General features: G+C 47.1%; 1 protein-coding gene across 1 annotated transcript in view; it reads left to right on the top strand.

Moving 5' to 3' along the window:
- The window catches only part of LOC141964460 (BTB/POZ domain-containing protein KCTD12-like), a 40867-nt gene extending 18493 nt beyond the window's left edge, over positions 1-22374 (top strand). Inside the window, exons 3-4 of the mRNA XM_074914864.1 lie at positions 11572-11694; positions 21249-22374. Coding sequence (XP_074770965.1) covers positions 11572-11694; positions 21249-21745 — 620 coding nt within the window. The 3' untranslated portion in view covers positions 21746-22374. The remainder of the gene's footprint in view (positions 1-11571; positions 11695-21248) is intronic.
- The last annotated feature ends 1958 nt before the right edge of the window (positions 22375-24332 follow it).

Here is a 24332-nt window from a genome sequence, read left to right as displayed (position 1 = left end):
AATAAGATGAGATTCAGTAACCCTAGCTTATTAGGAAATGTTAAAGAAACGGAGTTTGTTTAGTCTGGAAAGCAGAAGACATGGAAACAGTTCATCATCAGGCCAAGTTTAATTATAAAATGGATCATAATAAATTGTACTGTATGGTCACTGGAGAAAGGATGAGAATAAAAACACTTGATTCACTGTAGCAAAGGTTTGGGTTGGACATTACTAAAGGCTTTCTATTAGCTACAGTAGTAACATGCAGCACCAGTGAGGCAGGTCTCTGGGGGAGGACTGGTATCTCCTTCCTGGAAGATTTAAGGTTAGACAAACATCCATCAGAGATGATTCCCTAGGATCCTGTGTCTATGAGCTGAGAAAGGGAGGATTAATACATCCATCCACTCCCACTGCCTGAGCAGACCCCTGAAATTATTGACTATAAAACCAGGGGTCACATCTTTGTCTTCCAAGGCAAGAAGCATCACCAATATTTTAACAAGGGATGCCACTGAATCCAGCCGTAGCCTGGAATAAATATCCTGCCATGTGTAAGCCCTGACAGAGGAGAAGCAATAGGTCCAGCAGTTTAAATGCAAATGCTTTCTCACCAGACCCAGCACTGATGGGTGTACACAGAGATGCTCTTTGCCTGCATCTGCCACCCTGCTGGGTTAGACCGCCCTGGAGCCTTGTGAGTGTGACCGAGGAGAGGATGTCATTTCCATTTCAGCTTTATCTCTGATATTGCTGTTTTACAAAACCTTCCCTTTCTCTTCTTTGCCAGTGCCTACCTGTACACCCCCCTGCTGCTGCTGCCTAGGAGGTCCCCTCATTAGCCCACACCTCCGCCCACAGCCCTATCTGAACTGGCATCTCTTTTGGCTTCCTGCAGGAAATGAGCTGGTGGGGGGTATATGCACAGCAGCTAAATTTAAACACCTTGCCATAGAATAAACAGAGGGTGGAGGACTCTAGCAGGCTACTGAAAGCACCCAAGTGAGGCTCTTGGTGCCTATCAGTGAACTCATGCAACTCAGTAGCTTGTGGGTTTGCCTCTGCTCACCAGCTTTTCAAGGAGTTCCAGATTGTCCTGCCTTTCCAGCCCTCAAACCCTTGGACTGGTCTGCAAGTGCTGAACTGTGCGTGACAGTGGTGGTGTCCCCTTCACTTAGCATCTTCTGCAACCCCAACACCACCCAGTCGCCAAGCAGCCACAGCCTTTCCTGACTTTCCAGGGAAAGAGCCGTGAAGGAGGGGTCCTGCTTCTGAGCCAGGTGCTTTTCTGCTCCGTGTCTTCCCAAAATACCATTGGTTTTTATTCACCTAGACCCTCATTTCTAAGAAGCTATGAGCCACCATAGGGCCACAAAACAGACCATCTGAAGGTACCCCTCTAGAGCCAGCAGTATCTTTTTGCCCTTCACCCATCACAACAAGACTGAAATCAGCCTTGATGTGAATTTTAACAGTGAAGAGATAGCGACAGGCTCATCTTCCTTCTTCGTCTTTTTTCCTGTCGATCCCACATATGTTTACCAGGCTGGTTTTTCCCTGCGTGCAGGGCAGTGCCTGCCCTCACCTACCTGCGTAGCTGGCAAGGAGATGGAATCTAGCAAAGCTGTGTTCTATGTTTCGCACCATTTTAGATCTGATACAAAACAAAACCCAGGGCTTTTTTTTTTTTTTCCCCTTCTTCTTCTGAAGACTAGAATCAAATAAAATTTAAAAATCAAGCCATTATTTAAATAATCGGTGGATGGGAGCTCAGTGACACTGATTTTAAGGGATTTAGCTCCAACCTTAAAGCCTGGTGGGCTGCAATTTTCTGATTAATTCTTCCACAAACGACAGGGGTAAAAAACATCCCAGTCTTGACCCTGCTCCTGCTAAAGACGCATTGCAGAGAGTGTGCCTCTCAGAATGGGCTCAGAGAGGCAGGAGAGGCTGGACCGCAGGTTCAGCCACTCATGGTTATGCTGACACTGGAGCCTTTCCACCCATTACCTGCCCTTTCTCCTCCCCAGACGTCTCCTCCTGCCCATCTCCCCCCAGGCTGCATGACCATCATCTAATTATCACTCCTTTCTCAGAAATATGAACTCAGCACTGGATGTATTCTCTAATCAAATCAGACCCAAATGATGTTAAAGGCAAACTGAAAAGCTTTCTAATAATGAATAAACCACTGGGGATTAAGTGCCCTGGCCCATCTAGAAATGATACATGGTCAGACTGAAAATGCAAACTATTACATTAGAAAACAAGATTAGGAGGAGGGGATTTATCAGGCAGGAGTGGGCAGAGCATGCATCCATCCCCATGTCTTGACTTTGACAGTGCCTGGCAGAAACATTTCAGATCAAGGTGGAAGAAACCCTGGTCTGGTTTTCATTAGCTCCGCTCCAGGAGAATTTCTCCTTAAGCTCAGGTTGTGGGAGATGCCCAATACCCTGCGGCATCATGGTTTCTGTCTTTTATCATGTTCAATCTTATCTAAACTAATTTTGGAAGGAGGACTTCCCTAAAGGGACCTTTCCATAAAAACATGTATTTTTATGATGATGGCAATGCTCCCATCAGCTTTCTTCTTATTTTTTTCCTCTTCAGCCTTGACCATCCTGATCTCACCTTCTTCATTGTAAAACTCCCTTTATGCCTTTCACAGTTTTACTGAACAACTTTGGGCAGATTTTAATCTTGTCTGTCTTTCCTGACAAGAAGTGGCCAGGACTAAACTGAGAGCACTACTCTATTCCCTAAAGGTATTTTTTTATATTTTCTGTGATTTCTTATCCCTCTGCCCAATGCAGTCTTACTGTCTGTGCCACCTCTGACTGCTGAGCCAGCATTTCTTCATCTGCTCATCATTACACTGAGCTCTCATCTTCTTTTTCTCTCTCCTGAGTAAAAAAGACTGATTTAAAACTCACCAAGGTGTATGAAAAGTTCAAGTGATGTTTTCTAATGTGCATTGCTTTTCACTGCTTGCCATTTCATTTAACGTGCTGGCAGGCTCTTCATTAGCGTACCTTCATGAGGTCCCTTTGCAGCTTACACTATCAGCCAGCTGATATTATTTTCTATTCCTTGCGAAATTTTTCCACTTGATTCTTTGCCCTTTTCCCCTTTCATCGTTAATAAAAACCTTTCATCCTAAGATGGACTCTCGGGGATGTCCTATTATTATATTATTTATATGTTGAGAATGAACTCTTGATTCCATTTCTCCTTTTCTCTGTTTTAATAAGCTTTTAATACACTGTGGAACTTAGACAATCCCCCTTTGGCTATTGAGTTTCCTTAAAAGCCTCTTTGATGGCCTTTATCAAAAAGCCCTCAGGAAAGTGTATTAACTGTTCTCCATTATCCACTACTTTGTTGACTTAACAGAAGACAAACGGATTTTTTTTTCCTTGTGTATTAGAAGCACACAGGCAGTTTTTAATTCTGACTTTAATTATTATTTCAATTTGCTTGCTACGTACAGAAGCAGTTACAATTCCTAAATGGATCTTTGCAAACATGCTCAGGTGAACCATTTATTTGCTGAAAGATGCAGGTTTGGGGTTAATTAAGACTAGTTGCAAATTCATCAAAAGGTACAGGAAATAGTGCTGAAAACCCTTTTTTTGACGTGTGAAAAATGCGTTTCCTTCTGCAGCTTTTAAATGAAATATTCTAATTTCCCCTTTTCAAACAATATTTCAAGATTAAGTGTAATTTTAACCTGCCTCTCCACATTGTATTAATGGGTTTCTAGGAAAAAATTACTTTCAATAGAAACTGGCTAAAACCAGAGAGGGAGAGATGTCTTGTTTCAGGCACTGTTCTGCAACAAAACCAAATGAATTTGGGGCTGTCCTCCAAACCCTCCCCTCCTCCCCTTCAAGCAGAAAACAGTTGTTTATACCTTTCTACAGCTCAGGCTTTCAGGGATGAAAACCAGGGGCCTCCAAGGAGTAACAGGGCAGTTCCTTCGCTCCTCCAGGTGGAAAAAGCATGAGTAGAGACATGGTTGTTGTGATGCCCAGGCTTGTGACCCCCTTGAGAGTACCACGGGAGACATCCTAACCCAGAGGGTCAGTCTGCTCTGAAATCTTCCTCATCTCAGGGGAAGGGATGCACTAGCCCATTGCCTTGTCCCTGCACCTACAGGACATCTTTGAAAAAAATGTTCACTTCCAAAAATTGGCTGTTTCTGACAGTGCAAGAGCATCTCTAACTGAAACAGTAAAATGGATTTGAGCTGTATTAAGGTGGGTGTCAGCTTACTCTCTACTTTTAAAAAGCATGAAAAGCTCTAGAGGAATGCAGCAGGGTACCTACCAGAGACATTTTGAAGGAAGGCCATGTGTCATGCACTGTAAAACCTGGCTGGGTTCTTGGTGCATATCCAAGAGAAATTCCCTGGAAACAATTTTTCACAGGATGAGACCATGGTGCTCTTCTTCTTTCCTTTCATCCCTTCCAAATGGGTGTGCTCATGTGAAGAGAGGTCACCAGAAAGCCGTCATGGTGGTGCAGAGAGCCAGACCCACACCTTCTTTGTTTCTAGGTCCTGTTGAGCGAGGCCAACTCTCCAGGCAGCTGCCCAGGCACTTCAGCCTTCCAGGTAAAAGCACCACAAGGGCTGTCCTAGGGCAAGCCTGGGAGTGGGTGAGGGTGCCAGTGAAGATGGGGGTTCAGGTCTGTCTAGACAAGGTGTCTCGTGGATTTGAGATTCAGTAGCAGCTTTGTGCTACTTGTGATTCACAAGTGGCCCAGTGCTTGGTCTCACTGGCCATGAGAGCCTCCTCAGCATCTTCAGTCCCTTCACAGCACCCATAGGATATCATCTAAGCTGTTGTGTTTGTCAGACAAACTGGGTTTGAGACTGGAGGTGGAGCTGAGTCAACACCTTTCAGAGGGGACTTTGAAGTCTTCACAAATCCTGGTTCATAATCTCTTCAAAAGATGATCAGAACTGAAGAGCAGGCATGAGGGAGAGACAGCCACCTCTCATACAAGGGACATTTAATAAGATGTTCTAGTGAGCATCTGCGTGTGTGGAGATGCTGGCCAACGGTGTGGTTTGAATGATGTTCTATCTCACTTGAAAGCACAACCTCCCTCTTGCACTGCTCAGCTTGTGCTTGGCTCTTGGAGCTACACAGGAAAATTTTATTCTGCACATTTCTCAGCTTTTGCGAAAGGCCATAGTCCAGAACCAGAAAGAGTCATTGCCCAAATGATTTAATGTTTCAAAAAGGAAATGGAAAAGGGAAAACTGCAGCTGTAACATGGAAAGGAGGCTTCCAAGGGCTGGATTAGAGTCTGGCAGATTTTCCAATGAGTTGGCCTCAAACTGTCTTTGAGTAGGAAAATGCACAAAGAGTGGGAGAAAGGTGAAGTAGGAGTAAGACTCTGCAGGCTGCAGGCTTGTGTCTTTTTTGGGGTGAGGTGGGTTTAGTTCTCTGCAAATTGCTTCATCTCATTATGGCTCACTGCTGGAAAGAGATAATGATGCTCCTGCTGTCTACTCTGGCAGGAGAAGGGGTATTTTTTTGCACATATGGGCTGGACCCCTGGTATAAGGATGAGGTGCTCAGCTGGAGACAAGGGTCTACCTAGTGCATCTCTGTGTATTGGGACAGGCTTCAGCTCATGTAATTGATGCAGCTGCAGTGATTTTGGCAGACCTTATCTCCCCAAACTGACACCAAAAAAAGAAAGGAAGGCCGTGAAGTCTGGTGTGAGTCTCCAAGAGGAAGAGGCTCACCAGGAGCACCAACACACAGAGCACACCAGGGCATATTGCTGTGCTGTCTGTCCCCAAAGGACCCACAGGTCAGGGTCAAATTGGACAGAGTTTCTGCAAAAAAGGACAAGAATTTCTGGAAGGAGGACAAAGGGGAGAGGTCATGTCCCCATTTCTTCTCACCTAGAAGCTAAGACTGCTTGGATGAAGGAAATGTGGGTCCATGCTACATGTACAGACAGCCCATGTTCTGCACAGACAGGCAGTGCTCTTCCTGGGCCGTCTTCTTGCTTTAGGGAATTGAAGCTTTTCTTAACAAAATACAAAATACAATTCTTCCCTTTGGTGTTGAGCAAAAAATTTGGTTTGGCATAAATGATTCCAGTTTGCTCTTCCCCCCAGTACATTAAGAGTTTCAATGATTCCCACCTTTCCCCTTTGCCTTCCTGCCACCGACTCCCAGCTTGGCCAGCAAACCGAGCAATCTCCCAACCCTGCCTGGGATCTCCTTGCAAGCCTGTTAGTTTGTGGATTTTCTACTTGGCAAAAAAATCTAGATAGGAAGTGAGCATAGTTACATCTGCAGGGAAACCGCTGATGGGACTGCTTTCTGAAAGTGACTCTTGGAAAATTCAGAGAAAAGCAGATTCCTGTGTAAAGAAAGACAGCTGGAGCCACTTTTGTACAGCAGACGCTGCCAAGGAGTGATCACTAGGAACAGCACATTCATATATACAGTCGTCCCGGAAATTGTGACCTGAGGAATACCTTTCCCACCTTTGCTCATTGACTCCCATGTGAGTGCTGCCTTGATGCTCTTGAAAGAACCTTTCACTTTGCACACTGGGGTGGTCAGCAGGAATTAGTTTGTTTTTTGTAAACTGGTGAGCCCAAAGAACAAGATGCACTAGTGTGGAGAGCTGTCTTCCATACAAAAGGGCAAAGTGTGGCTGAATTTTAAGAGAGAACAGCAACATCAGACAAGCTGGACAGTTTTCATTAGAGATAGCAAGGAGGTTGGATAGGTGGAAATGTTCAGACAAGACAACATTGTCCTTTCTGCCATCTCCTCATTGCTGAAATGGACTTTTCAGGTATTATGGCTGAAGCTGTTCCTTGATGAGGGAAAATAGCTCAGGGAAGGGGTCTGTATAGCCCCAGAAGATTAGGATATAAAGTTTTAGCTCAGGAGAGGGGGTTCCCTCTCAATCGTGGACAGGTCTTGGTGCCTCCTGACCTCCATTTCCCTGCTTGTGAAGTGGAGGAAGCACTGACCCTCTGATGGACAGACCCAAGGCTTTTGGCAACAACAGGCACAGATGATCCTTCTCTGGTGTCCTCACTCCTCACACGGTGTCAGTGAAATCAGAGGGGCTTCTGTTCTATTTGCTAAGAGTCGTTTGCCTCCTTGTGGAAAGAGATTGGCAGGTGACCAACAAAAATCTGTGTTTCTTTAATAATTGTGTCCTCATGATTCAGTCCTGCCAGATGGACAAGCCAGGATCTGGGTTTCCTCAAACCCTGCTCTGGCTGACTCCAACAGCGAGTTCATTTCCTGGCTTTCCGCCCGCTCCATCCTCTCCTCTCCTCTCCTCTCCTCTCCTCTCCTCTCCTCTCCTCTCCTCTCCTCTCCTCTCCTCGCCTCGCCTCGCCTCGCCTCGCCTCGCCTCGCCTCGCCTCGCCTCGCCTTGCCTCGCCTCTCCCCTCCCCTCCCCTCCCCTCCCCTCCCCTCCCCTCCCCTCCCCTCCCCTCCCCTCCTCTCCCTCTCCCTCTCCCTCTCCTTCTCCCTCTCTTTTGCTTTGCCCAAAACCAAACAGGGATTTAACCCAGGACTAATCCAAGAGGACCAGCCAATTGCAATGTCCTGAGTTTAGGAGGCAAAAGACAGCAAAAGAATTATGATTACTTTAACTATCATTTTACAGTTTCAAGGCCATTACTTCCAATCAAACCATAAACTGGATATGATATACAGCCTGCTTATACATTGTACATATGACACTGATTAAAGCACAAGATGAGCTAATGGTGTGGAAGTCATTGCTGTGAACACACGCAATCCCTCGTACGCCTGTAGCACTCTGTAGCACAAAAACTCCCAAGACGCTGTGTTGTATGGTGTCATTATGAGGTTGGGGCAGCTGTCTGAGCAGTAATTCCTCATCCAAGCCATCGCAGCAGGGGATTTTACCCCACTGAGCTGGTACCGCAGGTGCTCTCGGTAGCTCTTGCTGGGCAGGTCTAGGTGTGTGTGGTGAACAGAGTGACCATGGAAATAGAAGAAATCCTCCAAGTCCGCAGGAGGATGTGGAGAGCAGAAGAATCCCCTGAAGGACACGGAGGCTGATTCCAGGGACAAGGGGTGGAAGGTTTGATTGGTTATCCTCCCTGCTGACTCCTTCAAAACACGCACCCCCCCAATCCTATTTGTGAAGATCTGAAGTTTGCCACCTCACCTTTGGCTCCAGGCAATTAGGCAAAACTATTTATGCTTATGACCTTCAACATCAGTTGATCTAAGTGATTCACAAACTTAATTAATTTAACCAGGAGGTAGAATGAGACAATGAAATTAAGTAGAACTGAAAAGAAAATCTGGGATGAAACAGGCCTCTATTGCCATAGATTTACCCTTAACGATATCCTGAAATTGGCCTAGTTTTGCTCAACTTTAGAGGGAAATCACACGTTCAAGCAGTTTACATCATGTCAAAATGCCTTTTGGAACTTTTTTTATAAGACACCTCACTTAAAAAGAAAGTTTAATAGCTCAAGAAGTGACGCTGGCATGGATTTTGATTTTAGCATCTTTCTTTCCAGAGAAGGATGAAACTCTTTGTGTTTGTTCCAGCCTGGTCCAAATCCAGGCTTCCGATCCCAAAAAGTCCTTGCAAAAATGGAAACTCTATCCATTGCCCAGCTGTAATTTTAAACAGAATGGGGATTAATGCAGTTTTTCTGGCAGAGGATGTGGAGCAGAGCACAGACCCCTCTGCCAGCTCTCAGAGGAGGTGGGGGGGACGTTTTGTTTTCCCTTGGCAGAGGTGTCAGGAGGAGGAGCAGCCAGAGAGAGTGGTTTCTCCTCTGTGCCTCTGCTCCCAGGCTGCATCATCTCCCCTTGCAGAGCCTGAGGGATTAACCCAAAATCCCAGAGAACCAAGGAGGGGTGCTGGAAGATGAGCAAACTGCTAGAAAGATACCCCAAGGTGTACAAAGCCTCTGCAAGGCAAAAACACTCATCCTCAGCTGGTCGGCATGCTGCCATTTCTCCTCCTCCTTCCAATCCTATTAGTATTAGAGAGGGATAGAGCTATAAGAGGAAAAGCCCATCTTTAGCAGCAGTGCTGACAGCTTGCCTTTTAAATCTTTGATAAGCACTGGCTTGCACAGGCACTCTCATCTGCTGCACGACAGCATGCGGAAGCAGAAGCCCAGTGGTCTGGCCCCTGCTGAATGTCTGCTGGATGCTGGGCACATGTTTGGAAGGTACCTGGGGAACCTCAGCCATTAAAATGCAGTGATGGAGCCCCAGCGTTGCAGTTCTTACTCCATCAAAATCTGTTTCCTCTGCACTTGTGTGCCAGGACCTCAATTCAAAGCCATGTTCCCTTGTTCGATATGGAGGTGATGGCTGCTGTTCCCCGTGCCCTGCGATTGAGGGCACCTGCAACCTCTGGAGAGGGGGGACAGATCTGTCAGCAAAGATCACTCACCATGACTGCTGAGTGTCTGTGTTCTGCCCTGTTCATCCCACGCAGCTCCCAAAAGGGTTTGCAAGAGCCCCGTGGGATTGAATATGGCTCAGACTTCCTCCTCCATATCTCAGTTCAGGACTGCAGACAGTCCCTCTGCTCAAATGGGTGCAAAAATAGCTACTCTGGGGCATTAATTAGAAACCTTTATAAACGCACTGACAGATGGTGATGACAAAGACATTGCCAGAGTCTCTGGGTGAAGATTATTGTTATGGGAAGTAGAAGGCCATGTTTACAGCTTAGGAAAGAGTCAGGAATTGACTCTGGGAAACCACAGTTGATGGTGGTGGCAATAGGCATGGAGCATGCTGGGATTCTGCTGCCCTCTCCTGGATGCAGCATCTTCTTCTGGTCCATGAGTGCTGGATTGTGGAGGTTGAGTATGTCCAGGTTGTCTGCAACGCAGGCCCCTGACATCCTGGCTTCTGGCAGCCACAACCCATAGAAAGCTACTCAGCTGTGGGTCTTTTGGAGGCTGGGGCACCCGGTTCTACCCCTTGCTGCCATGGTGAGGTGGAGCATATTTTGGTTGCATATCAAATCAGGATGACCTTGGCTAAACACTTCTCCCTCTTCAAGAGCAGAGATGGCAGCACCGCAGGGAGGCTCGTGGAGGGCTTTGTGCACAAAGGGTTTTACCTGCAGGGCAGACCCAGCAGTTGTCCACTGAGAAACCACTTAGCTGCTGTGTCAGTGGGGCAAGCAGTAGTCCAGGTTGTGGAAAGGGAGAGCTCAGGCTTTGTTCCCAGGGTGGCACATGAAGTCACCACATCAGATGAGTAGAAAGCTTATGTTCCAGTCTAAATCTGATTATCAGCTCTTCAGTAGAGATTCTTAGCTTGTAGGTTTGGGAAAGCAGAGATATCTGCCCTGAAGATGAGCAGGAGATTAAAGTGTGTGAAAATGGATTTAGGAAGAGCATCGGTGGTGATCGGAGACTGGGGACACAGTAGCTGTACCTTGGGGACCTGGCTGGGTCACGGCTGTGTTGTGCCTTGTGCTGGATATGCAGCAGTGTACGAATGCTTCAGGGAGGTATTCAGCACTGAAATATTTAAATCAGAGCAAGAACATGTCTGTGTGTCACACGGTGTCAGCATGCAGCATGTAGAAACATGGAAGCAGGGGGAGAAAGTAGGGACATGAATGGGCTTACAATACGTGTGCCTCAGGCCTGCAGGGTGCAGGCAAGCACAGATGCTAGCACCCTTCACCACTTTTTTTTGCCAGACCCAACCTATTTTCCCATCATGCTATGTGTGTTTGTAGAGTAAAAAGGGGCCTACAGAGTGTGTGGTAGACCATGCGCCAGGCTATGCATGTAAGCACATATGTGTCCCACTCTGACCTCATACCCCCAGTGCACGCAGCAGCCTCTGGACATGTGAGCAGCCCAGAGATGCCAATCCCAAATTACCAGGGGGTGGGGGAGTGGGGAATTCTAGTTGATCTGCCCCACACATACATGTCTCACAGAGGCAGCAGCCGCTGTTGTGGGCAGAGCAAGTGGAAATGAAGCAGCCTGGATTTACTGCACTGCATGCCAATGGGGGATGATCTAGTTATGAGGCTCAGTCATAGAGAGGAATATCCCTTGTATGAGGCAGGAATTACAGTTAGGTCCAAAGTTATATCTGTGCTATATGGCAAATTTAAGTGTCTGCATAGAAATGTCAGGAAAGAAAAAGCAGCAAGAGCTGGAGCACTAATCTTAGTTTACAATAAATACTTTAGCATTTCCTCACTGTTTGCAACAGTGTAAATGAAGCAATATCTTGAAAGCCAGTGATATAATAGTTTAAGAAAGAGGGAGAAGAGCTTTAAAGAAGGAGGAAGAATAGCAATACATGGTGGGAGGCTGTGGGAGGTGGTTACAGGCACCGCCCTAACCTGAAATATCATCCTAAGGAGTCTGGGAGGCACTGTTCACAGTGATCCTTCAGGATCACAGCAGATGCTGTCCAGATCACTCCCCACCCTGGGCACCCAGTGTGATGCTCTGAGAGGTGCTTTAGACCCTGGCCCCTTCTCACACTCCCTGTGCATCATTTGCCCTCTAAGTTTTTCTTCTTTGGGTCTTGATTTTTTTAGGTAGCTCCTGGCTTGGCCTGCCTGTTTCCCAGCCTTCAGAAATGGAGCACAGCCCAAAAAAACACATGTCGTCTTCTGAGCCCATCCTGGATCTCAAGACAGACATGGCAGAAGCACTTCCAGGTGAGAAACGTACCCGTCTGCTCTCCCAGGTACCTGCAGTCACACCATGCAGAGCCACCCACTGGTCACCTTGATGGACCTGCACTTAGCAACAGACACTTGATAGGGATGCGTGTTCCTGTCAGGCCGATGTCACCGTCTTTCTCCTTTCCTGCTGTACCCCATTCCTTCACCCCAAATGGCCTGATTTGCTCCTCATTCCAGTTATGCCGATGCCAAGTTGGGCTCAGGCTTGGAGTCATGGGTTTCTTCACAGCCTACTTTGACTCTGCGGTGAAACCTGGGGTGCTCTGGTTTAGCCCCCATGACCCTAATGCTCAGCTTTATCACTGGAGGGTGACAGGGCATCTTCTGGTCCAGGCAGTGCAAGGCTTCTACTCATGAGCATCAGTCCTGGGCAAGGTGGACCCTCCAAGTCACCCCTCTCCTTAGATGTACCTGTACTGTGGTGTACTTTCTGTATGTTTAAATAAGTCAGCACCAGGTCACTATAAGCTCTTCGAAGCTCAACAGATTTCCCATGCTGAGCTACTTCCAGAAATTAGTTTCCCACTGTGCATGCCATGCCAGAGAGCGGATGAAAAGGCTGAATCACATCTCCTGGGTTGCAAGCATTCAGCCTTTTTTAAAAACAGGATTGCAAGTGATGGCTAATCTCCCCTTCACACATGAGCACCCTTGATCTCCTCCTGAGAAACTGCAAGACAACCTCTGCTGCTTCCTGACACTGGAGAAAGGAAAAAATACCTGTTTGTTGGATGTTCCCAACAAGAGACATGAAGATGCAAATCCCAGTGTGGGGATCTGTGCTTTGCTGGATTCACCTGTCTTTCATTTGCTCATTTAGAGGGAGCCCAGTGAAGCAGACACTCGACCAGTAGGCATTAATTTCTGGAGCTTCTAACCATATAAATCTTAATGCCCTTTCGTGATGTTACAGCTAATGACCAGGAGAGCCCAAAAATCCCTTTTCTTCCCCAAACATCAATGACAAAAAATTTCTGTGCTTCATTTTTTCATTTGCATAATTTATTTCCTCTATAATCTTCTCAAAGCTGTGGATGCAGGCAGAATGCTGTCATCCCACCTCAGGGACATGTCCAGTGATGATCTGTGGCTGGGGACAAATTTGTCCTGGACAGAAATGGGTGGCCTGAGAAGAGTACACACTCTCAAAGTCTAGCAGTGACTGTCAGGAGCAAATTGACCCTTCTTTTAAGTGTACGCTGAAGCATCTTTATGGTTGCTAGAGCAAGGTTAAGAAATATTTCAGCTGTGAAAGAAACCTGGCAATTCTTTAAGGGCACCAAGAGGAGTAGTAATAACCAATGTGATAACTCACACTGTGACATCCATCTGGGGTTTAGTGATGGTTTGATCCAGGTAGATATTTTCAAGCCCTTGGAAAAGCCTCCTGGCCTCTTCCAGATTGAAGAGGTCGGCACAGGAGTGGCTGCTCCCCAGTTGCTGTTGTGCCCTTGTGGCCTCCAAGCCATGGAGGCAGGTCAGGCTGACCAGGAGCTGCCCCCCTTGGCAAGAGCAGCACCTCTTGACAAGGGTTTGCCATACACAGAATTGATGAGTCATTCCTGCCAAGAAATAGCCAGGTCTCATCCAAACTGACAGGCTTGACAAGAAGTGCTTAATGAAAGCTGCTTTTGCTTCATGTGGTATTGAAACATCTACCCTGGGCCAGATGTTTTGCTGATGTAAATCAGCATTGCTCCATTGGCTTCAGTTACAGCAGCTTACAACATCTGAGGGCCTGGCTCTGCACCATCACCGGAATTTGACCTCTTGTTTCTGAATCCGTTCTGCTTTGCCAAAACAAAACGTGTTATAATTCCTATCCCTGACATAAAGCTGGAGTCATTGCACTCAAAAAGCATGACCAAATGAAGCAATCATTGAAAAATCTTGGTCCAATAAAGCTGCTGTCCATCATGTACATACTCACAATCCCTCAGCTGGCTGTACTTTAGGATGCATCTCACAGTTCCTCCAGAGCAACTCCTCCAGCAGATTGCATGCATACATTATTCTCAGAACAGACTTTGCAAGGACTGGGACATCCCAGCATCAGGGGAAAGCAAAAATTCTGCCTACCCATGCCAGAGAAGGCAGCCAGATTTGGGAGACCCTTGGAGGGGGGAATTTGCTGCTTCTTCTCCCACCTTCCCTGGGAGTGCCAGAACTGAGGCAGATTAGCACAGATGCTAAATGAACCAGTGACATTATCATTCGATCAAATATCCACCACTTATTCATAAAGGAGAAACAATATTTGGACTGCACAGATCCACGCTAGCAGGAAATGTAGTCTAAAACTGAGCAGAGCTTGTACCCTTCCAAAAGAACAGCAGAAAAGGTATGTTTGGGAAACATAAACAATTTCACAGGGATGGATTTGAATTGCAGCAATAAACTGTGTGATTAAGGCAGTCAAAGAACACACAGTCACGGCCCCAGGCTTCACACAGGGAGGCTTCTCCCCTTCCTCAGCAGGCAATCTCCAGCCCTTGCACAGCTCCTGCCAGCTCTGGGGAGAAGAGGAAATAAGAAGGAAGTTAGAGATTAAATCCATCATGGGATGAACTCAAAACAGAAATTAGCCTGCTGATGGGTATCGTGTCAGCGTTCACTGAGGGGTTTAGCGAGTGGCAAGCACTGATTTAGATCACAGCAGGGGCCTGCCCCTGAATTAACTGCAGAAACACACCCTTTACAGTATTTGTTACAGCTCCAAACAGACCCTGGGTACTGATAGAAGTCATGGGTAATGAAAAGTGGCTTGAGTTAGATATCCATCTGTCATTCATGACAGAAACTCTGATTTAAATGCAAAAAAGGTCCAAATTACCTAGCATTCCTATGTGTACTCCCACAGAGCACACACTCCTGGGCTGCTGCATTGCCTCTGTGTACACGTTTGCAGGATGGAGGCATTTCCACATTGTGCCCACTCCTGCAGTGTGTGTGTATCTACACAAGCACTCAGCAAATACTTATTTTATTTAGATGAACGCTCTTGAGGGTGTTTTGCTTCCTGCAACCACATTGCCTGTAATCTAATGCTAAACATCCTTATATGAGGTGAAGTTGTGACCTTCATACCCACAGGAGGTGGAAAGGGTGATGTTTGTGAGCCCATCTTCATCATTTATACGCTTCTCAAGCTGTTCTTAATGTCTTTATCATAGAGGACCTGGGAGGAATGGGGGAACAGAGCTACTGCCTGCCAAGGGGTACTGCAGACCATCCATGGCACACACGGAACAAACACCAGCAGATACCACTGACCAGCTTTCTTCCACCTTTGAGAGCTGGACCTTCCCTCCAAGGAGAGTAGCTCGTGGTTCAGTCAGCCCTCAGAAAAAAAAAACTGAAATCTCTGATTCTTGAACCCACCTTGCCACCTCCCGACAGCAAAGGACAACCTGAATGACGGAGAAAAGTCTGGATTTTTTTTTAAGGCTGTGAGGTTGGGTCTTTCAAGAGGTACACCTTGCTGTTAGATTATTTCCTGGTTCTTGCTGAGATGTTGCAACAGCAGGAACTGATTATAAAAATAGCATCAAAGGAGAGTCAAGCTAGGTTTTCTGCCACCCATGCAATGAGTTTTGGGCTCAAGCCACTCTCTGCACCTGCACATCACAGATAACCATCCTAGCTGGTACTTTCTGCTGAGCTTGGTACCTTCTGCCAAGGGATCCAGGCCTCCCTGGAGAGCCATCTCAGAGCTAACGGGCGTTACCAAACCTGTGTGGCAGGGCCTGGGTACCAGCCTGACAACAAAGCTCATTGGCACGACCACACGTGAAGCTCCCAGTGCTATCCACCAACTGGATTAACATCATTAAACAGACATTTTTAGAATATGCAAAGCAAAAGCAGCACATGTGCTGATAAATATATATATTGCTCCACAGGGCGTAGAAAGGTCCTTGTATTTTAGCAGGGAAGTTTAAAACCAAAGACAGTTTGTCTGTCCTGGTCCTGGCACCCCTGGGTCCTGCTGGGGTTGCCATAGCAGTTAATCCATTCACAACAGTCACCGGTGCTACAGATTTAGCAACAACCTTCGCTGGCACAACCTGTCTAACTGAGGCTCTTGGGAATGCAGAGGTTACTGCTGCAGGCACATGGGGTCAAAGACATTTATTTATGCCGTCTTGTCCTTCTTTGATAAAATAAGGGAGGTTAGAGCCAACCAGGACAGCCGACACCAGTTTTTGAGCTCAGCTTGACTTTTCATTAAACAATTCAGTCAGAGGCAAGACCTGAGATTGATGGGGTCTAGGAGCTTGCACAGAAGCAGCTTCTTTGCCTCAGGCATGGGTAAGTTGCAGATACACCCTGTGCATCCCGCTGAACATCCAGCCTGTACTGACCACCGCCAGCATTCAAGGCAGACACAGGCTGGCGCTTCCCAGGGCAAGTTGCTCTTACATATAAAATCTGCAATTGTTTCCATCACCACCTGCTTTCTGGACACAGTCCAATCTCCCCATCACTGTCAGATTCTCAAGTAAGAATTAATGAGAAACATTTTGATGAAGAGTAAATCTGTTTTCTGAACACGCTTTTAGAGAAAGCAAAATTTTGGTTTAGGTGAACTGCTTACATCCCTGCCTCCCTTCTCCAGGCACACACAAGGACTAAACATGCTCTTCCAGCTCTTGTTTTGAAGCTTTTACCCATCTTTGTTCCATAACACCCTAAGTTTAAGAGGCTGGAAAAGAGTTTAATAAGCTTGTAGAGGAACTGAGGTGTTACTGTTTGACCCCAAGCGATGTGTTGTTGCTGTTTTTTCATTTAAAAACTGGAAGGAAAAGAACTGTTGAAATAAAGCCATGGAATAGAAATAGCACAAAGCTGTGCTTTTACCCACGCTGGGGCTTTTGCCCTGATGCCTGACTCTCTGCTTGGCTGCCTGGTACAGCCTTAGAAAATGCTTTTGTTTGGGACAAAAAAAGAAGAGAAGGATCTCCTTTTCTATTCTGGGGAAATCTGGGTCTCTGCAGCAAATGGTGGGAAAGGAAAAACGATCTTTGAGGCCAATGTAGTCTGAGCTGAAGATCCCCCATTTGCCTGGGGAAGCAGCCCAGAAATGAGCTGCTCTTCACTTGCATGTGTCAGGACCTTATAACACACAGGGACCCACATGCAAAGAAGCAAATCCAACAGTGTGAGCCTGGGCCATCACACATGGTGAGTTCATCTCCCTGTCAAACATTCTGGAAAAACAAAATGCTATCCAAAAAAGCAGCAAGGGGTTGGGACGGTGTACGCTTTCCCCTGCAAAGCACCAGCTCACTGCATGCAGGAGCCCATTAATTGCACGCAGCAGGACTTCTATCAGCACCATGGGGCTGCATCAGAAGTGTCACTTCTGCACTCTAATGGATGCTCTAAAGCAGACAAAAGTGTCACATCGGAGGCAAAGTCTAGGAAAATTTTAAAACGATGAGAAAATCAGTCTACCTAATAGATCTCTTTTCCCAGCTCTGTAGCTGTTAGGTACACTCAGAAGAAGAGATGTGAGGCATCCTAGGATCATCTTAGGAGCTATAGCCATATATAGCCAGCCACAGGTTGGCCCCACAGAGGCTGTTGCTGCTGTAGACAAGACACACAAATGTGAGGAAAGCATAGCCCAAGGGAAAATGAAGGTGTTCATCCAAAGCTGCAGAGAATATCAATGGCAAGGAAATTCTCTGGAAGACCTAGACTGCCTCAGTGTCAGATTTGGTCCAGGTCAGACTTTAGCCAAAGCAATCCCTACACTCTTTAAATCACTAGCACACAGAAAGAAAATATATGCTCATCTTAATAGCACACCCCAGCCTTTTAAGTGAGGTCAGAAAGACTCTGGTCTCATAGACAGGGTTAGGCACAGATCTCTAGGCCTAAGTATCTTGTACAAGTCATGAGATATCTACTGGTGGCCAGTGTAGAAGAGTGGCCAAGGTGAACATCCACCCGTTGTCATCTGTCTGATTCTGGATCCTGCAAATTCCAACGTGGAGCTGACTTTTCCCAGAAAATGTCTGCAAATCCACATTGCTTTTGGCTACCCTCCAGTCCTTTGCTGTTTGGAAATACATGTGCCCATGCAGGTGAACTTGTGGGCTGTGATGCTTGGCCAGGATGCTTGGCCAGGAGGAATTGCGTGTTTCAGCAACATATGGGGAGAAAATAAAAACCTGCTGAGGTCTACATTTCTCAATGAGTGCAAGATCATTTCTACAGCTGTTAGTCTGAAATCAGCCAGAACAGGCTGAGATAACGTACCTTTGGTGAATGAGACAAAACAAAGGTAAATAAATTGTAATGGGCAATTAATTAATATTTCCAAAGACAAGTCATTAAAACTCACTAGCTCCTTTATGCAAAGTCCTTTGTCTAGAGATGACCTAAACTACCTCCTCATACCTAAATTAACAGCATCACACTGCTGGTACACGCAGAACATCTGGACGAAGCTGTGCACTGACACAGAGAACTTCACTGGAGAAGCACAGGAATGGCCTGAAAATCACCTTCTCAGCAGTTTCAAAGCAAAGAAATAATCCCTTAGCAAACCTATACTCTAGCAAGAGATTTTTCAGTGTGGCTGCGCACCATTGCGCTGCTCTCCCCAAGCTCGGCAGCCCACCACGCATCATAGCAAGAGCAGAGAGACTGGGAGAGTGTGCAGGTTTGTGACCTGGCAGAAGCCTTGCCAGACCATGCAAAGGGAACCAGTACAGTCTGGTATGGAGAGTGTGCAGGAGCTATACCCAGGAGACTTGCTTTTGTTCTCAGTTTGGTGACCTTAACAAGTTATTTCACTTCTCTGTGCCTCAAATGGGAATAATGTGATGTAAAATGTGTTGAAAGCTTAAAAAAAAAAAAAGGCTATATGAAGCCAGCTACAGTCATTGGATGGTCTAGAAGATAAGATACTAGAGAATAATTGAAGAGATTTGAATTCAGTCTCCAGCTAAGTCATAGGCTCCTTGTATGAATTTGGCTGCATCAGCTTATGTTCCCTGTGCCTCAGCTCCCCATTTCACAAATGCAGTTGTGAGGCTCGCAGATAAGATGATTAAAGCATTAGAGACTTTATTCCATCACTCAAAGAATTTGGGGCAAAGATACATCCTTGTAACTTCCTGGAGAGGTCTGCCAAAGAAAATCCAGCCTTTAAGGTTTCTGCTCAATGATGGATGACATTTCTGCTTTACACCTCTAGTAATCTCAGTGCTGGAGCTGTTCAAGTAAATGTCAAAATAAAAAAAGAAGAGGAAGGAAGAGGGGGTTAAAACCAAACTCTGTCCTTACAAAAAGTTTTCAAGGAAGAAGAAAATCCACCTTGACATTTTTGGCTTCCATGGGGGGGGCAAAAAGTAGGATGAGGAATTTAAAATAGAAATACTTTATACCTTGCTTCATATCTCTGCTAGCAGATGTACTTTAAAAAAAAAAATCCCATCAGGGCAGGAATTTAGACATTTTAGAGAAAAATCTTTGCTTTGTTTTCAGAACGTTTTGGTTTTGAGAAATGGGGCAGTGGCTTTCTGTGGGAGTTTGGTGGGTCCATTCTGAAGCCAACCTCAGCTGCACTGGGGTCCTCCCTGCGTCAGCTCCCCAGTGCAGCCTTCCTGCACAGAGACCTGCTCATGGAGCCCCTCTGAGGGCATCCATCAGCTCTGACAGTGAAAAGTGCCTAGAGGGGTAAGGAAAGGAGAACAAACCAAGGGAGAAAAGGGACAGGGAAAACTCCCCCAGGAGAAACAAGAAGGTCCTCTCCTAGATCATGCTGCATTTTCTATAGTAGATCTGTACTTTTGATCAGGACTCAAACTCCCTTTTGATTGCTTTCACATGTTAATAGCAAAGATTGTAGCACAACTGGTCCAGGCAGATGTAGCACGAATTGCCATTCACCTGTGGGCAGGTGCATTACTGGCTAATGCTTATCAACTGCCTATACGTTAGCTACTAATGGTATCTGCTGAGCCCTGCACAGTATAAAGTCCTACATGGAGAACTACAGTGTGAGGAGGGGAAAAGGGTGAGGATAATTCATGCCCTGGTGGCAATCACTTCTTATAAAACCCCACATAACAGCATTTTCCCAATCCACTTTTGCTGTGATGGCCAGAGCATTTGTAATGCAAGGGTAAAAGGATAGCCCCAGCAGTACATCACCGGGTATAGGTGGAGGGCTGGAAACTGAAAGCCAGACAGAGGTACTATGAGTGAAAACCTCAAGAGTGGCAAATTGGAGGCACTACTCAGGTTAAGGCTGTGCAACAGCAAGGTTTTTTTAAGTGCTTTGAAAGGAAGCAATGAAAACCACTGCCAGGTTGATACCGCTGCTCAGAAAAACAAATCTTGTTATTATGAGGGGAAGAAAGTCTGTGTGTCTGATCCGACCAAAAAACCATCCGTGCAAATGAAAACAATGACAAGAAACACTCCCCTTGTTCCAGAGATTTCAAAGAGCAGGAAGACCTATGTTTCTGCCAAAGATATTTAGAAAAACAGGAACTTTACAGGGAAAAAAACTCCCACAACTTTCAAAACAAATCTCTTCTAAAACACCAACATTTTGAGAATGTCTGCCAGCTGTGGAGCAGGGTCTGGCCCTAGGCACAGACCTGAACCCACCATGTGGTCAGAGCCCTCATCCACCTGAGGACATCTCTGCTGCCCCACCACAGAGTCTGTCACATGCCCATGGCACCTCCAGAGCCCCGTGAGCTCACCTCCAGCTTCCTCTGCATCCCTTGGGTGTTTCCTCCTGAGAGCAGCGTGGTAGTCACTGTCGGTGAGCTAGCACCAGAGGTGACAGCATGCTTTGGCTGGCATCGGGAATGAGGAAGGATGTGTGGGAAAGGTCTGCTGGACTGGGTGAAGACCCCTTGCACCTTCCCATCCACACCAGGCACAGGTATTGGCAAACACTCCCCAAGGTTCGGGTGTAAATGCATGTGCTGCTCTTTGCAAACCTGAGGAGGGGGAGCAGGAAGGCCCTCTGCTAAATGCTTTCTTAGCAGTTTCCATCAACTTTTCTTCCGAACTGATTTTCACTGGCAGCTGGTAATTGAAATAGAGTGGCTATTTCCCATGCAGTCACTGCTATTTTTCCACTGCTGTTAACAAACAAAAGCGTGTGCAAGCCCTGCCTGAGGTCTGTGGGAAGCTGTGAGATTTCTCCTTCTATTTAAGGCTTCCTTGCATCTTAGTTTTCTCATTTGGACCATTCCTGTTCTCAGCATCCCTCGGCACCAAACCACAGACCACAGGAAGCCCATAACCTTCCCAGGACCACCCAAGCCTACCCAGGTCTGGCCCCAGGGCTCAGACAACCCAAGGCTTGGGGAAAGGTTCACCAACATGGTGGTTTGCTTTTGCCTTCCTAGCTGGGGACCCCACAGGGACACTGAGCTGAGCTACCCACACCCCCAGCATGGCTGCACCCCAGCCTTGCTCAAGATGCAGCCTGTCACCAGGGGCTGTGCAAGCTCCCACTTCTCACACAGCTCTCTGCTTTCCTTCCCCAGCCCACAGCGACCCAGAAGAGCCAAAGCAAATCCATGAGACAAGGCACAACCCAGCTAGCCCCAGTGGTGGGGATGACTTTGCAACCTCTGGCATGAGCAACCATGATGCACCCAGCCCAGCTCCAACCACAGATGAGACCCTCTCAGGCAGAGTTCACCAGTCGGAGGTGAGGAATCTCAGTCCCACCAGCTCCTTGCCATGGCCAGAAACCCCTGAAGAATGCCGAGCCCGCCCCAACACCCTGGATTTCTCCAAGTCCCTGAAGAAGCCGGAGGAGGTGAAACAGACAGGGCAGAGAAGAAACATTAACCACATGGCAGTAAAGGAGAATGGGGTGGAGGTCAGCCCCGCAGCAGCAGTGAGCAAGGAGAGGCAGGCGCTGGATTCCGAGCTGGGGAAGTGCATCGAGGACTTCCGTAAGATCAAGATCCCTGTTGCCTTTCCCAACAAGAAGCGGCAGTGGCAGAGCGAGCTGCTGAAGAAATACCAGCTGTGAGACAAGACCTTGTCCCTTGCCTCAGCAGAGGATGTCCTCTGGTTCATTGAGAGTCTCCACGGATGTCCCCTGGGTAGCAGGTGGCAGAGGGGATCCACCTCCCAAAATGAGGAGTGTAGGTTGCTCATTAAGCCCATCCAGCAGCTGAAAGGGTTACAAGCCTGTACCCACAACAGAGTGCTCCTTACCATGGCCATGGGGAGGGATGCACGATATCCTAATGGCAGAAGCATAGGTGGAGGGGTGTAGAAAAAGGAAAGAGGTCCAGGGTGAATGTCCAGGGACAGAGCTACCATCCAGCAGAAGTTCCCACATTTAGGAGAATTAATTTTCCTGGCATTTCAAATAATAAAATATAGTTGGTGTTGAAAATTAATTCCAGTCTCCTCATCTCTTTGGTACAGATGTTTGAACTTAGATGTTCAAAACTGTGCAAGTGGTTTAGACATTCAGTTTTCCTGAAATTAATGGAAGCTGTATATCTGACTGCCCTACGTTCTTGCCAAAACTTCTCCATTTGTAATATTTGCAACCAGATTCAGCAAAACCTTCTTTTCATGAGAGGTCATGATGTTTTGCAGTTATTTTCCTTTTCTTACACAAACACTTGAACACTGCCCAAACTTGAATTTGGGCCTCCAGCCAGGAATGACCCGGTGAGAGGGAGGGTGCTGCTCCCGGAAACCATGGCTGAGCCAGCCAACATCACCCCTGATGACCAAGGAGCCTCACCTTGAAAGATGAATGGGAGCAGCTCAGGTGTGTGGGGCCCCTCCACAGGATGGGTCACCCTCTGAGTGTGTGCCTGTGGGTCAGGATCAGAAAAGGGGGTGGGAGGATGACTTTGGTGTTGGGTCATGTTACAGACCACCCCATCAGGGTGGGGAAGGGCACAAAACCTTTAAACAACTCAAGGAAGACTCTGGGTGACAAACTCTGCTCTCATGGGAGACTTCAGCCTCCCTGACATCTGTTGGAAGGACAACGGGTCAGGATGCAAGCGGTCTCAGAGATTTCCAGGGAGTTTCATGGATAACTTCATGATAGAGATGCTGGATGGGCCAGCTTGGGGTTGCACAGTTGGATAATGGAGACCTAGTCGGCGCTGTGATAGTGAGAGGCAGCTTTTGTCCCAGCAACCAGAAATAGTGGTTTTCAATGTCCTGGGAGGAGCAAGGAAGGTGACCTTGGCTGACCCAAGCTGTGACCTCACACATCAGTCTGTTCCCTGTCACCCATGGGAGCCCCATGAGACAGTGCCCCCCCATCCTGCATTCCACCACCCCCAGCACCTGCCTTTTTCCCCAGAAGGTCAGAAAAATCCATTGCTCTACGGACAATTTTCCTGACCCCCAATTCCTGGCTGTGGCTCCTGGGATGATTAAGGGAAACCCCTGCATGTCGCAGAGAAACCACGTCATCCTCTGACTGTGATCTCCAAGCAGCTCCTCAAATGGCAGATAATCTTCTTTCAGATTAAATTAAAATGAATGAAACAAAAAACCTACTGAGTGTTTGCTGTGGTGAGGCTCTGCCAGAAGCAAGGAATTGCTTGGCCCCTTGGGGAGTGGATGGGGAGACCAGATCTGCATTCTTCTTCCTTTTATATGCAGCCACTCTAGGAAAGTGTTTACAAGAATGTGGAGAGCCGGAGCAGCACTAGATAATGCCAAGGCAGAGCTGGCAGCCAGCAAAAGGTTCCATAAAGGGGGGGAAACCACATCATCCCCTGCACAGGACCTTCAAATCCCAGGAGACAGACAGACATGGAGCTTATAAGAGCAAAAATGTCACAGGAGGGAGATGAGCCAGAGGCCATCAGATCTGGAGCCTGTCCACAGCTACACTGGAGGCACTTCGATTGAAAGAGCTGCAGAAGATGCTGGTGCTAAAACCAGATGTCAAACATCTGCATCTGATCTGGAAATTGAAGGCAGCCCCATCTCAGTCTATTTTCCCCAGGACTTGTGCCTTGGGGATCACAGTTTCTGGCAACCAAAGACATGTTCCAGCCAGGCTCTCCCACATCCTTTGATCAGCTCTAAGGAGTGCCAATCCTGCCCTGAAACCGATTCCTTGGTGGCAGGGGCAGACTGCCTTTTGGGAAGGAAGAGGAGGCTTGTTCCTGGCAGAAGCCCTTGGAGGTCCTTCTCCACCCTTCCCGGAGCTCTTTGATGGCACCCATCACACCTGCGGGTCACTGCTCTGATTGCAGACGCTAAGCTGCAGAAGAATTTGCCCATCTGAGAACCAGCCAGTTTTGCACGGATTCAAAAGATAAACAAACTGCTCTTAAGCTGGGCACCAGCCAACACAAAGGACCTTTGGAGAGGAGTTGTGGAGTGGTAGCAGCCATGCCTGGAAAAGAGTAATGAGGAACCACTAGTAATGCTTGAACCACTGGGAAGGAAAGGCTGTGTCCTCAGCCCTGAGGTGGGATTTGTCTTCCAGGGGAATTGGGTTTTAAAAGCATTTTGGGACCTCCAGGCTTGCAAGTGGTGACTGGCTACCAACCTATGAGTTTTCTGATTACTGCACAGAGTGAGATGAGATGTCTGGGGAGCTCCTTCCCTGGGGATGGAGCAAA

Source organism: Athene noctua, chromosome 11, assembly GCF_965140245.1.
Source record: "Athene noctua chromosome 11, bAthNoc1.hap1.1, whole genome shotgun sequence".
NCBI lineage: Eukaryota > Metazoa > Chordata > Aves > Strigiformes > Strigidae > Athene > Athene noctua.
The sequence above is the reverse complement of the archived record's forward strand: the minus strand, read 5'-3'. Positions and strand labels throughout refer to the sequence as shown.